At 31.9% G+C, this 13,977-nt stretch overlaps 1 protein-coding gene across 5 annotated transcripts in view; it reads right to left on the reverse strand.

Moving 5' to 3' along the window:
- The window catches only part of LOC121379304 (rho GTPase-activating protein 44-like), a 99,116-nt gene that overhangs the window by 25,298 nt on the left and 59,841 nt on the right, over positions 1-13,977 (reverse strand). For 4 of the 5 annotated variants that reach the window (XM_041507854.1, XM_041507855.1, XM_041507856.1 and 1 more), the window contains 7 exons: positions 13,703-13,750; positions 12,251-12,314; positions 11,558-11,642; positions 11,041-11,115; positions 10,145-10,261; positions 9,597-9,676; positions 4,962-5,606 (listed from right to left, as the gene is read on the reverse strand). In XM_041507854.1, the coding sequence (XP_041363788.1) occupies positions 4,962-5,606; positions 9,597-9,676; positions 10,145-10,261; positions 11,041-11,115; positions 11,558-11,642; positions 12,251-12,314; positions 13,703-13,750 (1,114 nt within the window). The remainder of the gene's footprint in view (positions 1-4,961; positions 5,607-9,596; positions 9,677-10,144; positions 10,262-11,040; positions 11,116-11,557; positions 11,643-12,250; positions 12,315-13,702; positions 13,751-13,977) is intronic. The other variant, XM_041507858.1, reaches the window with a different exon arrangement.

The following is a 13,977-nucleotide window of genomic DNA, read 5'->3' on the forward strand; positions in this document are numbered from 1 at the left end:
TTCACCATTAGCCATACAAGCGAGTACAATGGGTTTTTTCATTGCCAGTCGTTACAATAGTCATAGTTTTGGAACCAACACAGTCAACTGTTCTGTTAGGGGGAGCGTCAAAACACATGGGCACTTCATTAAATTTGCTTTCAAATTGTTCATTTTTTTCGATCGTGCAACAAAATCATGGAAATCGCTAACTTTTTTCTCCCATTCGGCAGGGAGAGATTGGCCTACAGTCGTACGACTTCTGACTGATAAATCGTTCCTTTTTATGAATCAGTAACACCAGGTTGGCCTACCTTTAAAAGTACTCAGTTTCTTTTCTTTAGCCATGGTTTGCGCTTTTAACCTAATCAACACTGTCGACACTGACCTTCCGTTTTCACGTTGAGCTAAAGCTAAATCAACTTAAAGTGTCGAAAAATGTGCAATGCCATGCCGTCTGGCTCTTTTTGTTCTAAGTTCTACTGACAATTGTTCTTTAATTTTTCTCCACTGACGAAGACTTTTCATCAACATCGAACACAGGGCCTGCTTCTCTATTACCATGTTCGTCCGCATATAACACAACTTTAAGTTTAAACTCTGCCGTGTAACTTTTCCTTTTACGTTTTTTGCTACTTGGCGAATCCATGATTCAATAATGACTGACAAACTGTGATCTAAACATACAGAATGAAGCTTTTATGAGAACTACTCAGTCGTAGTTAAAGTAGCTAGGAGGAAATTACAATGAAAACAACTCGGTCATAGTGACAGAAGCAAGGAGGAAATTACTATAAAAACAACTCAGTCTTAGTGACAAAAGCAATATCAGCTTACCGGTACAAGCGAACAGGCAGACCACGTGATGACTTCAACAATTACATGCAGATAGTCCGCGGGTTATCTGCCGGAGCAGGCTATCTGAGCATTTTATTATCCTAAAACATAAATATAGATCGCTGCGGACTATCTACTGTAGCGGGCAATACGCAGGAAATTACGGTACTACATGTATTAATGGTACACCATACCACTACCAAAGATATAGAACAAACTAAAAAGACGGTCATTAATTATATGCGACACTCTATGAGAAAACCCTTCCAAAGTTAAATTAAAAAAAAGAAAGATTTTTTTAACATTTTTATATTTCACACATGTATTGTTAATAATAAAATAAACAATATTGTTTTTGTTTTGTCTTTGTGAAATTGGTAGTTCTAGTTAGTGATTAAAGAAAGAAAGAAATGTTTTATTTAACGACGCACTCTACACATTTTATTTACGGTTATATGGCGTCAGACATATGGTTAAGGACCACACAGATTTTGAGAGAAAACCCGCTGTCGCCACTACATGGGCTACTCTTTCCAATTAGCAGCAAGGGATCTTTTATTTGCGCTTCCCACAGGCAGGATAGCACAAACCATGGCCTTTATTGAACCAGTTATGGATCACTGGTCAGTGCAAGTGGTTTTCACCTACCCACTGAGCCTTGCAGAGCACACACTCAGGGTTTGGAGTCGGTATCTGGATTACAAATCCCATGCCTCGACTGGGATCCGAACCCAGTACCTACCAGCCTGTAGACCGATGGCATAACCACGACGCCACCGAGGCCGGTAGTTAGTGATTAAAGGTGCAGACCCTAGTTTCAGCCTGTAAAAATCTTTTGCAAGCAGAAAGTAAAGATACTGTTTTGTATTATTTGCCTATTTTTAAACAAGAGTACCAGTGAGGTACATGATACGCCCATCAGGAGTTTGATGTTCCTGTATGCATCTGTATGCAAGATATCATCCGAACAAGACAAAGTTAACAGATGAACAGAAGGACAGACGGATGGACAGACAGACAAAGCCATACCATAATACAACCCATCATAGACGGGCGTATAAAAAATTGTATATTTGATGTGTACTTAAAATGACCGTGTGCATGAATTCCTGTTGGCAAATTTAGCCGAGTGTTCACAAAGAGGGTCACATATTGTATGTGTAAATGCACTGACCCTAGTTCAGCGGATGTTCTGGTTTGCCTTACAGTCAAAATCAAGGATTGTCAAATTCCACGTGAATCGGTGTTGTTGATTCAAATCACATCAATATGCACAGTGTGTTTTTAATTACTGTATAAATTTCTTTATATAAAAAGAGGATAATAAACAAGTTTCCAGTTATTATGAAAATTATTTTACTCGGGACATAAATTTCATAATAACTGGTACGGAGTTTGTTATTCAAATTTCTATTTATTACTTGAGCTATTTTTTCTCTAAAAGTCTTTATTTTCGATACACATATACGTACATGTATAGAAACAATATAAACCACTTTACACACTGTATTGCTATAACTTTGTTATTTAATCATGTTCATAGATAATTTTCATTAAAATGACATTTTGTTATAAAATTAACACCTAAAACAGACGCAAACTCTTTAAACTACACGACGTCATTGTGTGTGTTTGTCAAATCGTATTTAGTACCGACCAATGCATGAGAAATTATGATTTTTATTTTCCCCATTATGAGTGCCTGCTGGCGTAATAAAATACAATTAGAGCTACTATAAACACCACAACAGTTTCCATTTTTTTTAAATTGATAGTTTAAGCAAGAAGTAATTTGTTTAATTTAACAGTAAAAATGCTGCAACAGTAAACAAATATTTTACCTTTCCTAATAACCAGAGTCAGCACCTTTAATGAATCAGTAAGCAGTAATGTTTAAGGTGGACCCTTAAAACCCAATAAGAGTAAAACTACATGAACATCTGAACACTACACAAGCCTTAATCCAATATCTATATATATATACGTTTGACTTGTAATAAAGCAGGGAAGTCAAATGCAGTAGAAAAATGCAACTAACACTACGATGAAAAGCAAAAGCAGTTGATGATATATGAACTTAAATCGGAACCAGTACTAAGTCCAGTACAATTATACAACATGACAAGACCATTGGTTTGTTTGTTATAGCTGTAACATTCCTTTTAAATACTGTAAAATAAAAATTAAATAAAAAAAGAAGATAATGGTAATTTTTTTTTAAAGCAAACCTTAGGTTACTTATATTAGTTACCGGTATAAATATTTCATTTAAAAAAAACCCAACATGTTAATATACATGTATGTGATTTTAAAGTATATTTTTGACATTTTTGTTTTATTATCATGGTAACCATATTATATAAAATGGTTATGAATCAAAACAACTGTGTATCTTATTTATTAGGCAATTAATTAATATTATTTTATTATTTGTGGTATTCGGTTCAAAAACATAGTGATTTTTATTTGATGTGCTAAACGCGATACTATAACTTAAATTATATAACTAAATTTAATGAACTATCTCTTAGTGTAATGACCAAATTACAAGTTATTTAATGGTCAACAGTCTGATATTGTTTTAGGTGTTTGCTTAAATCTTATTGTTTCTTTTCTTCACTGGCTTCTCGTTGTTTCGGGTTTTTTTTGTTATTGTTGTTTTTATTATTATTATTTAGGCTATCTATTTTTTTTTTATTTTTTTTTTTTTAATAAATATATGTATATCATTTTAAAATAGTTCCTACCAACTACATAAATCACTCTTTAAAAAAACCCCACACACATCTGATTGGTAGTACATTCTATGATAATGAAGATAAAAAAAATCATTTTAATCAATGATGGGACAATTAATACTCATTACCATTAGCTTCTTCTTCTTTTTTTAATTATACCGTATTATCATTTGTTAGAAATGTACTTTTAAACCTTAGTATAGCCATCACCAATATGACAAAACTAATCGACTGCTATCTGTACCAGTATATTTGCATTTTGTAGTTCTATTTTAAAATTCAGTTTATACCATGCCAGGCTTATACACCAAATGTTTTAGTTCTATTCTGCCACCATAGCAATTTAGGTAATACTAAAAAGGTATATACATTTTGAACTTCTGTTTTAGAATTATTGAGCATTATTAAATAATAATTCAAATGTTACTGTTCATTAAGACTGTATTTAAATATGAGAAATAACAGATTGGATAATAATATAGGGAAAGAAAAGGGCAGTAATGAATGAATGATCTTGCTCATCCCGTATAATAATAATAATAATAATAAAATTTATAACTTTATTTACAGAAGGTAACTTGATTAGGACTAGTAAGAATATTTTCCCTGTATACAAGTCATATACATTTAAAACATGTTCTATTATTAAGAATACATACATTTCTGGTAGTTATTCTAATGGGAAGAATTTATAAAACATTCATGTACTATTAGTTTTAATGTTTTCACAATAGGTTAGTTTACTCTGTTATGTACATATACATACATGTATTTATACCATTACTTTAAAGCAAATATGAAAAAAAAAAGATTTTTATTATTATTTGAATGTTTTAATGTACCATAAACGAGCATGGACATCATAAATAGTCAGACACAAGGTCAACAGAAGACTAGACAAGAACATAAAATATATGAAAACAAAACACCGAGAAATGTAGCACACTTGGCAATATACAAAAACAGAAAAAGAAACAAAATAAAACGAAAAACTAGCCGATGTTCGAATCCATGCCGAAGATCCAAGTCACTCGATCAAGGAATGTAAAATCTTCACATGCGTGTGTCTCTTCAATGTCTGTTGACACAATGGTCGCACCATGCATATTATCAACAAAGATGTAAGCTGCAAACACTGCCCCCAAGCAGATAGAGTCAGAACGCCACTGGGAAGCAAGCAGAGGGAAGGAGTGAGGCAGAATAACCGATGAAAAACCAAAGAGGTCACTACAAGGTCAAAATCTACAAATTTCATTGGTTAGTCAAAAAAAAACAAAAAATTGAAATTTATATTATATGATCAAGATTATGTTATTAGTGTGATCCAAAAATTAAAAAACAAAAAATAAATAATACAGTATTTCTTTTTTAGCTGAATTTTGAATCAAGCGTTAATGATTGTCTGACCTTGACCTTGACCTTGCTTTTCCTGTAATGCCGAAAGTCGATCTTCTGCGTCCCTACTGCTCTTTTCCGAGTGGTTATTCTGTTCACGGAGGGGAGTTGTCTGAAACTGACCGTCCCACATAGCTCGCACTTTGGTTAGATAGTCATTCCACGAGTCGTCCCCAAGAGACTGAAGAGCAAACACCGTGTTGTAGACATCAGAGTAGAAACTCTTCGACACTGGTGTGGAAGGAGTCGAGGACCTAGCAGAGATGTCCAAGTGGTTAATGTCTAGCGAGGTGTTAGTAGTAGCGATGCTATTCGAACGGTTATCGAGTCTAACGGACGATGCAAGCATTCGGTCACCTTCCGTCGACGAGACAGAAGCCCTGTCACAATTGCCAACAGTCGCAGTGGCACAGTCTTCCAAAGGGACCACAGGATCATCAGCCATAATCTTGCTCAGCTGCAAAAGAGTCTGAGAGTCGAGATCCATCTCTCCTGTGGAGATAGGAGCCATCTTTATGTCCTTTTCTTCGGGCAACAGCACCACTTTTGATTCGGGAGTGGAGGCTGTTTGATTGGTTAAAGCAGTTTTGTGAAATCTGGGATCGTTCTTGGATGGCAGGGGCGCTGATCCACGAGATGTCAAGTGAAAGTCAAAATCTAATCCGTAAGAATGAAAAGTAGTGTTCAAGGAATGAGCATCACAAACAGACACCTGCTCCACATTATCAGAGAAAAATAATGAAGGGAAAAAAAAATCAAACAAAGTAAAAAGACTGCTGCTTATTGTACATTTTATAAATATTCCCACACAAAATCATTACTCTATACTACAGGATTTATTTTTACTTACAGGAAAATAAAAGACATTATTGCAATTGTATTTAATTTTTAACTTTTTTATTGTATAAAATCATCTTTAAAAAAACCTTAACATTATTTTGGAAGTAAAATACAAATATCCTCAAAATAACAAGTTCCTTAAAAGAAAGAAAGAAGATGTCTTTAATGACATATCAGCAGATTTTTCATTAATGATTAATATTTGAAATCTTGTGACAACAGTGTCCTAACCTGAAGGCTATCTTTGATTTATTTAAACCAGAGACTCAATCTTGTGAAGTTAGTATGAGAATCTTTATTTAATGACACTGAAGCACATTCCTTTCTTTTCTTTTTTAAATCATTATTATTTTGATGTCTAACATTTATAAATGCAGAACAGAATCAAAAGTTTGAAGGAGGCAACCTGCTGGTTATTATTTTATGAACAGCAAATATTATTTATAATATCTTTATTGTATGGTACATGTGCTTCATTTAATATATTTACACAAATTTTTTTATTTATCTGAAAGAAAGAAATGTTTTTTATTTAACACATTTTATTTTACGGTTATATGGCGTCAGACATATGGTTAAGGACCACACATATTTTGATAGGAAACCCACTGTTGCCACTACATGGGCTACTCTTTCCGATTAGCAGCAAGGGATCTTTTATTTGTGCTTCTCACAGGCAGGATAGCACAAACCATGACCTTTGTTGAACCAGTTATGGATCACTGGTCGGTGCAAGTGGTTTACACCTACCCACTGAGCCTTGCAGAGCACTCACTCAGGGTTTGGAGTCGGTATCTTGATTAAAAATCCCATGCCTCGACTGGGATTCGAACCTAGTACCTACCAGCCTGTAGACCGATGGCTTAACCACGACACCACCGAGGCCGGTCATTTAATATATTTACAATTTTTTTTTTATTTATCTGAAATGCCAATATCTGAGGTTCCACGGTTATTTCTAAAATTTTCTTTCACCTGATAAAATAAAAAACAAGGAATCATTCTACACACAAAATTAATTAATTTGGAGGTATGTATAGGTTTGTTTGTTCTTGTTGTTTGGGTTGGATGTTTTTTTGTTTTTTTTATTTGTTAATTATACTAATTCATTAAAGCTGGTTAATATTTGTTTGATATTATATTGTACAGCAAGGACTAAAAATGGTAGATGAAAATGATGATGATGATTATGATAATGATGATGTGCAGGAGGATGATGAGGATTAAAATGATGATATGATGACGATTATGATGATGATTATGATGATAATGACTAGCAGCTAGAAGCAGCAATATGACCCGAAACTTGGACCAGGTACACTGATTAAAAACAATTTTAAAAAAACACTACAATGTCCCTTAAACTATAGAAATAATAAGTGCTGAAGCTATAATAAACATATGAACAAGCAAAATTATGATGTTTAAATTCATTAAACATTTCCTTCTTTTTTCAATTTGAACATGAAAAATGCAATACTGGAAAAAAAAGAGTATAACTCTGCAATAAGAAGAATAAAACAAATTATGATTATGTTCTTGAAAACATGCAAATATTGTACTGGTTTCATAAATATATTAGATTATAAAGGTAAATTATTTTAATCAATAAAATACAGCAACTGAAAGATGGATTGGATTAGTTATTATGATAAGCTGTGTTTATAAATGGCACTGGCACAATGGTAAATAAAGCACATGTCAAACATGTAATATGTAAATTGTGCCTATAGGTAGCAGATATTCATTAAGAAAATTAAAGTATGACTGTTATATTGATATATATATATATATATATATTCAGTCAAACCACTATATATTCTGACCTATGCATAATTATTAACGTAGATAAAAGATACAGATTAACTTTGAAACAAAATATACCAGCCAGAATAGGTCTTTTTAACCTATTTTGTAAAAAAACAATTTAACTTCACATCCAAATATACATGTATATGCAAAATAACTTTGTTTTTAAAAGCGTTAAAAGCACTCTAAACAAAATGCATATAATATACATTAGATGATAATGCACATCAATCTGTTAAATTGTTTTAAAACCAGTATTAAAAATATTAATAGAAAGAAAGACAACTGGCCATTTTGTTTGACTAAAAATACATTTATTAACTTAAGGTCTCACTAAACAGTTTTGACTTCTGGGTCAAACTTTATGCATAATGGTTTACCACTGTTTGGAAATTTTCAGAAGTTTTCTAAACATTTACTGCTGATTACAAATGGGTAATACCTAAGATGATTTTATCAGACCAATGTTTGGACATACAGAGTTATACAGTGAAGTACGTTCGAAATGAATTAACTTTTCCTTCCATGTATGTACTATGGTGAAAAAAAGAAAGAAATAAAACTTAATTAGATGGAACATAATTAATTTAATTTTTTTTTAGATAGAATATCACATTTTACATTAGCAGGGTATGATATTAAAATTTTATCAAGCATTATGAGAGTACTTCTAAAGCAATACATATCATATGTGGTCCAAAAAAGTGTTTTTAATCTCTAAGTTCAAGGGTCAACCATTGTCAAAAACAGGCAAATCCCCATAAAAGTCAAACTTGATTGGTAATTCTACATGATAAAACTATATCGTACACAACATTTTCACTCAATATCTCTCCCCCCCCCCTTTTTTTTCTCCAAAATAGCCAGACAGACAAAAACCTATAGTGTACTCCGGTTGAAGCAATAACTGGCCCAGAATAATAACAACAGTTTAGTGTTTTTACTGTATAGATGGGTATGTACTTAGCCCTATTCAATTAGCCCATAAGCATTAAGGGCATTATAATAATCAACTGGTGGGGTAGGGTGGAGTGGGAAGCTTTTACATGTTAAATTCATACCTTATGCTAATGGGGAACCTGTTCTATTAGCAAGTTTAATGTTGTTGAATACTTTAATGGGGAACCTGTTCTATTAGCAAGTTTAATGTTGTTGAATACTTTAATGGGGAACCTGTTCTATTAGCAAGTTTAATGTTGTTGAATACTTTAATGGGGAACCTGTTCTATTAGCAAGTTTAATGTTGTTGAATACTTTAATGGGGAACCTGTTCTATTAGCAACTTTAATGTTGTTGAATACTTTAATGGGGAACCTGTTCTATTAGCAACTTTAATGTTTTTGAATACTTTAATGGGGAACCTGTTCTATTAGCAAGTTTAATGTTGTTGAATACTTTAATGGGGAACCTGTTCTATTAGCAAGTTTAATGTTTTTGAATACTTTAATGGGGAACCTTTTCTATTAGCAAGTTTAATGTTGTTGAATACTTTAATCAACATACATTTTAACTGAATCAAGTTTCAGTCATAACAACTAAGAACTGGAAAAGATATATGTATGTGCTTTATATATAACTTAAAAGAAAATCTTGTAATGGTCAGGGTTTTTTTAAAGACATGCACTGGTACACACAAGTACCTGGTCCCACAAAAGACTCATTAACAAACTTTGCACCAAAAAGTCTTACCATCTTCAATGAGTACAACAATCCAAGACACATTAAAGATGGCCACCAGTTGACAAAACTTTTTTTATTTTCTGAACTACAGTACCTGTGGTTTTAAGGCAACTGATAATATTAGATTTCATTGCCAATTACAAAATCAAGAAGCCATTTATATGTCAAGAAAACTGAAAGGAAAATAAATGAAAACAAGCTCACCCATCTCCAAGATGTTGTCTTATTTCAACATACAGACATGATATAAAGTAAAAACTATAAATAGCCAATCAGAAGGCTAGTAAATGTTTTACTGTCAGGTGAAATAAAACTTACCTCCTGGAAAGAACCAATCAGCATGCATCACAACTGCCTCTATTATGGCACTAAGAGTCCCTGTAGTGAGCATATTGGGCCTGTAAGCAAAACACAAAAACATAAGAGGATAATAAAAATAGGAACAAATTACTAGCTACTATCAAGTTTATGCGTAACGATTTTTGACAAAAGAAAGTTATTTGATGAAGAATATAAACTTGAAAATAATGGATACAGAGTTCATTATTTTATTTATTACAGCTATTTTTGGATATTCTTAAAATAATTTTTGGTTTCGATATGTATTACAGAAACTACACAATCCAAGTATTATTTTTTTGTATAGCTTCAAAAGTGAGTTTTGTTTACGTTCACAGGCAATTAAGTTTTTTTTAATTCTTGGAATACTGAACGAAGAAGAAGAAGAAATTTGAATGAAGAAGACATGTAAAAGCAAACTAGTTTTAAATTGTGTGATGTTATTTTGCATGCTGCAGGATATTCGTGACAAAGTTTACTTATGAATTATACATTATTAAGTATTGAATAAAATCCATATTACTTACGCACTTTCTCCTTTTGACCAAAGGAGGTTCGGCCCTATCACAATGGCTACATTACTGGGTGTCATTTTGTTTACTTCACTTTTCTCACAAAGAAGTGACAAAAATTTCACCAAATACCTGAAAATTATACAAATTCTATAATATATGAAACTCATACAGAAAACATTGATAAAACAGAAAACATTACTAAAACAATAACCTGAACTTTGTAGCTCCTCCTCTCCCCAAGCCACCTCACCCCACATTCCATGAGATTCCATGCAATAATGTCTATGGCAAGCATGTTGATTTGAAGAAAATTCAGCGTTAAGAGTTTACAAAAGAAACAACTTTTGATTATTTTAGTTAAAAAACGTTTGTTTTGTTTAACGACACCACTAAAGCACATTGATTTTATAATCATCTGCTACTGGATGTCAAACATTTGATAATTTTGACAAATAGTCTTAGAGAGGAAACCCACTACAATTTTTCATTAGTAGCAAAGGATCTTTTATATGCATTATCCTACAGATAGGATTGCACATACCACGGCCTTTGATATACCAGTTGTAGTGCACTGGTTGTAATGAGAAATAATCCAATGGACCGACCAAAAAGGAATCGATTCCAGATTGACCACACATCAAGCATGCACTTTACCACTGGGCTATGTCCCATCTTTGATTATTTGAGATTGAATATGAAAGTTATATATTTTCTTTAAAAATGTCAAAAATGCTGATTAACATTTGGTTTATTAAAAAATAAATTAATAAAAAAAAAAAAAAAAAAAAAAAAAAAACCCAGCCTTTCTATCATGGCCACAAACAACGAACTTGAACTAAATGCAGGTAACATTCCACATCTAACATACCTACCATTTCAAAAGAAATTGCCTTTAATCAACAACTCACCTAAAATTGTCATAGTTTTGCTTTGGCAACTTTGAAATAACTGTCCAGAAAGCTTGCAACTGCTGATTTTGAGGCCTGAAAACCAAAAACAGAAAATATTTTTTAAGAAGTCATATTTTGATGAATTGAAAACATGATTGTACATTGCAAAATTTATGCAAAGATTTCATATTCAAAGAGTTTATCAGTAGATTTTGTTGAATATCTAATCTTTTATAACATACCAAACTAGACCTGAAAATTCCACAGGTCCTTAGAAACAAAATGGATTATTTGTAATCAATGAAACATTAACTTTCCTTGTTCATAAATGTGTAAATAATGGCTTTTCTATACTTTTTATAAAACTCTTTCATTACAGAACATACATTACGAACAAGTAAAACATTAATATAATAACTTTTCATTGTAATAACTGTAATTCATATTTTATGGGTTTTTTGTATATCAGCATATTTCTTCGTAAAATATCTATTATCAAATACAAATTATGGCTGAATGTGAAGCCAGAACATACAACTGAGCAGCCTGCATGAACTCCGAATGAAGTTGGAAGGTAAGAAGAGGTTCAGGAAGTTCTCTCAGGTACTGTTTCAAGGCACCTGTAAACAAACCATTCTTGAATTAAAAATTAAAAAAAAAAAAAAAAAAAAAAAAATAATAATAATAATAATAATAATAAATTAAGGATTGTTTGAACAAAAAGCACACATAAGTTTGCGGATGAACATAAAACAAATAACACACAATACTTATAATTAAACTTGAAACATACTTATTAATAATAACATTAAAAGTTCATCTTTTATTTTTATTTTTTGTTTTTTTAAATTGTAATGAATGTAAGGAAAATTTAATAATAAACTAATGAAAATAAAACTTTTTTTTATTACAGTTGCAAATAAGTAAAAAATTTTTTTTATATACATAAAGAACTGATGGGGACAAAATAAAATCCTCAAATTTGCAAAAATGTGATGAATTTTGTCATATATTAGTATCTATCATCATCTGTATCAGTAGATATATTACCACTAACATTTGTAAGCAAACCTAAATATTTATAATGCAAACTGACTGAACAGACATAATCAGTACTAAGGTGGTATCTGATGGTATCAGGCTAAACCTGTCAAAAATACAGTTTTAAAACACTGTATTGGACTTTTTAAATATAGTTATTGATTAAAAAAATTTTTAATCCTCTCACCTGCCACAACATGGGGTTCTGTGCTAAACTCCATCATGTCTACAATGTTTGCATCAAAACAAGCCTGAAATAAAAGTTGTACATGTCTAAAACAAAAATCACTCATACGCAGGTGGTTTTTTTTATATATATCTATATTTTTTTTTTTGAACTGATAATCATTTTGGCGGTACATGCATACAGGGGTGGGGAAAAGTCCTTTTTCTATGGTCTGGGACCGATTCTCGATCTCGGACACCAAAATTATTTTTTTAAAACGTGTGTTTGCCGGTCCTACTTTTGTTATTCTTGTCGGTCCAAAGCACTTGTCCGTTTCTATTATTGGAACAAATTCCTATCCAGCCTTCCCAGACATCAGTATCTTGTGCATGATTAAAGATAATAATAAATAAATAAACAAATAAATAGTGGTCAATATGACTGGTGTTTCAGACGTCTGTGATTTTTAAGTCTGCCATAAGTCCAACCTACAGTAGTATCAATCCACTGCCACTAGGCTAGACATTTGTCAATGCCGCTGAGCTGGTCACGATATTAAACAGATGTTAACAATAACACCAATTTGGTGAGAAAGCTACCAAGGTATTACACTCCAATTAAAACAAAGGACCCAGAGTTTGCAACTGGTTACAATCAACACCTGTCAACACCTGTGTACGGAGCTCTGTTGGGTCGAGTGTCCTAGTCCGAAGCAAGAGGCTTTTGTGAAATACAAACTGCTTGAAATAGCATAAAATATACTGAAATAATCTATAAATGTATTTATTGTTCACTGTTCAATGTAGTGTATCCATTAATTATAAAGGACTTTAAAATTAAAAAAAGGTTTCCATCTTTTTTGTTAACAAGCAGAATAGCTACACCAGCAAACTCTAGAGTCAGTAGAGGTCAAATGTCATCCAATCAGCGACACCGTTATTAATTGTTTTGTCCAAATGTGTGCTAGCTCAAACTGTCAAATGCTTCAATGGTGTCATCTTTTATTAATTTTCAGGACACAGTACTGAATACTCGTACTTTTTATACATATATGGGAGTTAAAATTCATAACTTTTATTTCTTTTTGTTTTATATTATTTATTCCATTATGTAAAATATATATATAAAAAAAAATTCGCTGATGTGATCAAAAGGTTTTTTCTTTCATGTTTTGATGTTTATCGTTTCGCATTCTGCCACTATACTTTTTATAAATAATATTTTGCAAATATCACCTTTTAAATGATTTTATAATTTGTATTTTTATTCCTTTCTTCCCCCCTTCCCCTCCGGTAGTGATGACATTATGTGGGACCGATTGACATTTTTATTTTTCCCCCACCCTTGCATGCATAACTTTTAATTGTTATGTATATTGTCTAACAAAACAAAAAGCACAATAAAACTGACTTCTCTGGAAGAGTTCTTAGTACAATAATAACGTTTCTAAAGAGAATCATCAAAAATATTTACCTTTAATTTCTTGAGTTTCATTGCACCACCAGCTATTCTAAACAAACCCTGGAAGAAGGATAACATTTTATCTATCAAATTAATGACAACATAAAAATATAAAGTCATAAAGGGGGATAACTATGTCTTATATCATTAAAAAAAAAAAAAATGACCACCCAAGAATCATCTTATGCACAGGCTTTCTGCCAAAAAATAATTTTACTTCATGTATTTTGACAATTTTTAAACATCAGTCTCTCACACTATTATTTTTAAAAATTACAAAAATGTAT

The sequence above is a fragment of the Gigantopelta aegis genome, chromosome 8 (genome assembly GCF_016097555.1).
Source record: "Gigantopelta aegis isolate Gae_Host chromosome 8, Gae_host_genome, whole genome shotgun sequence".
Lineage (NCBI taxonomy): Eukaryota > Metazoa > Mollusca > Gastropoda > Neomphalida > Peltospiridae > Gigantopelta > Gigantopelta aegis.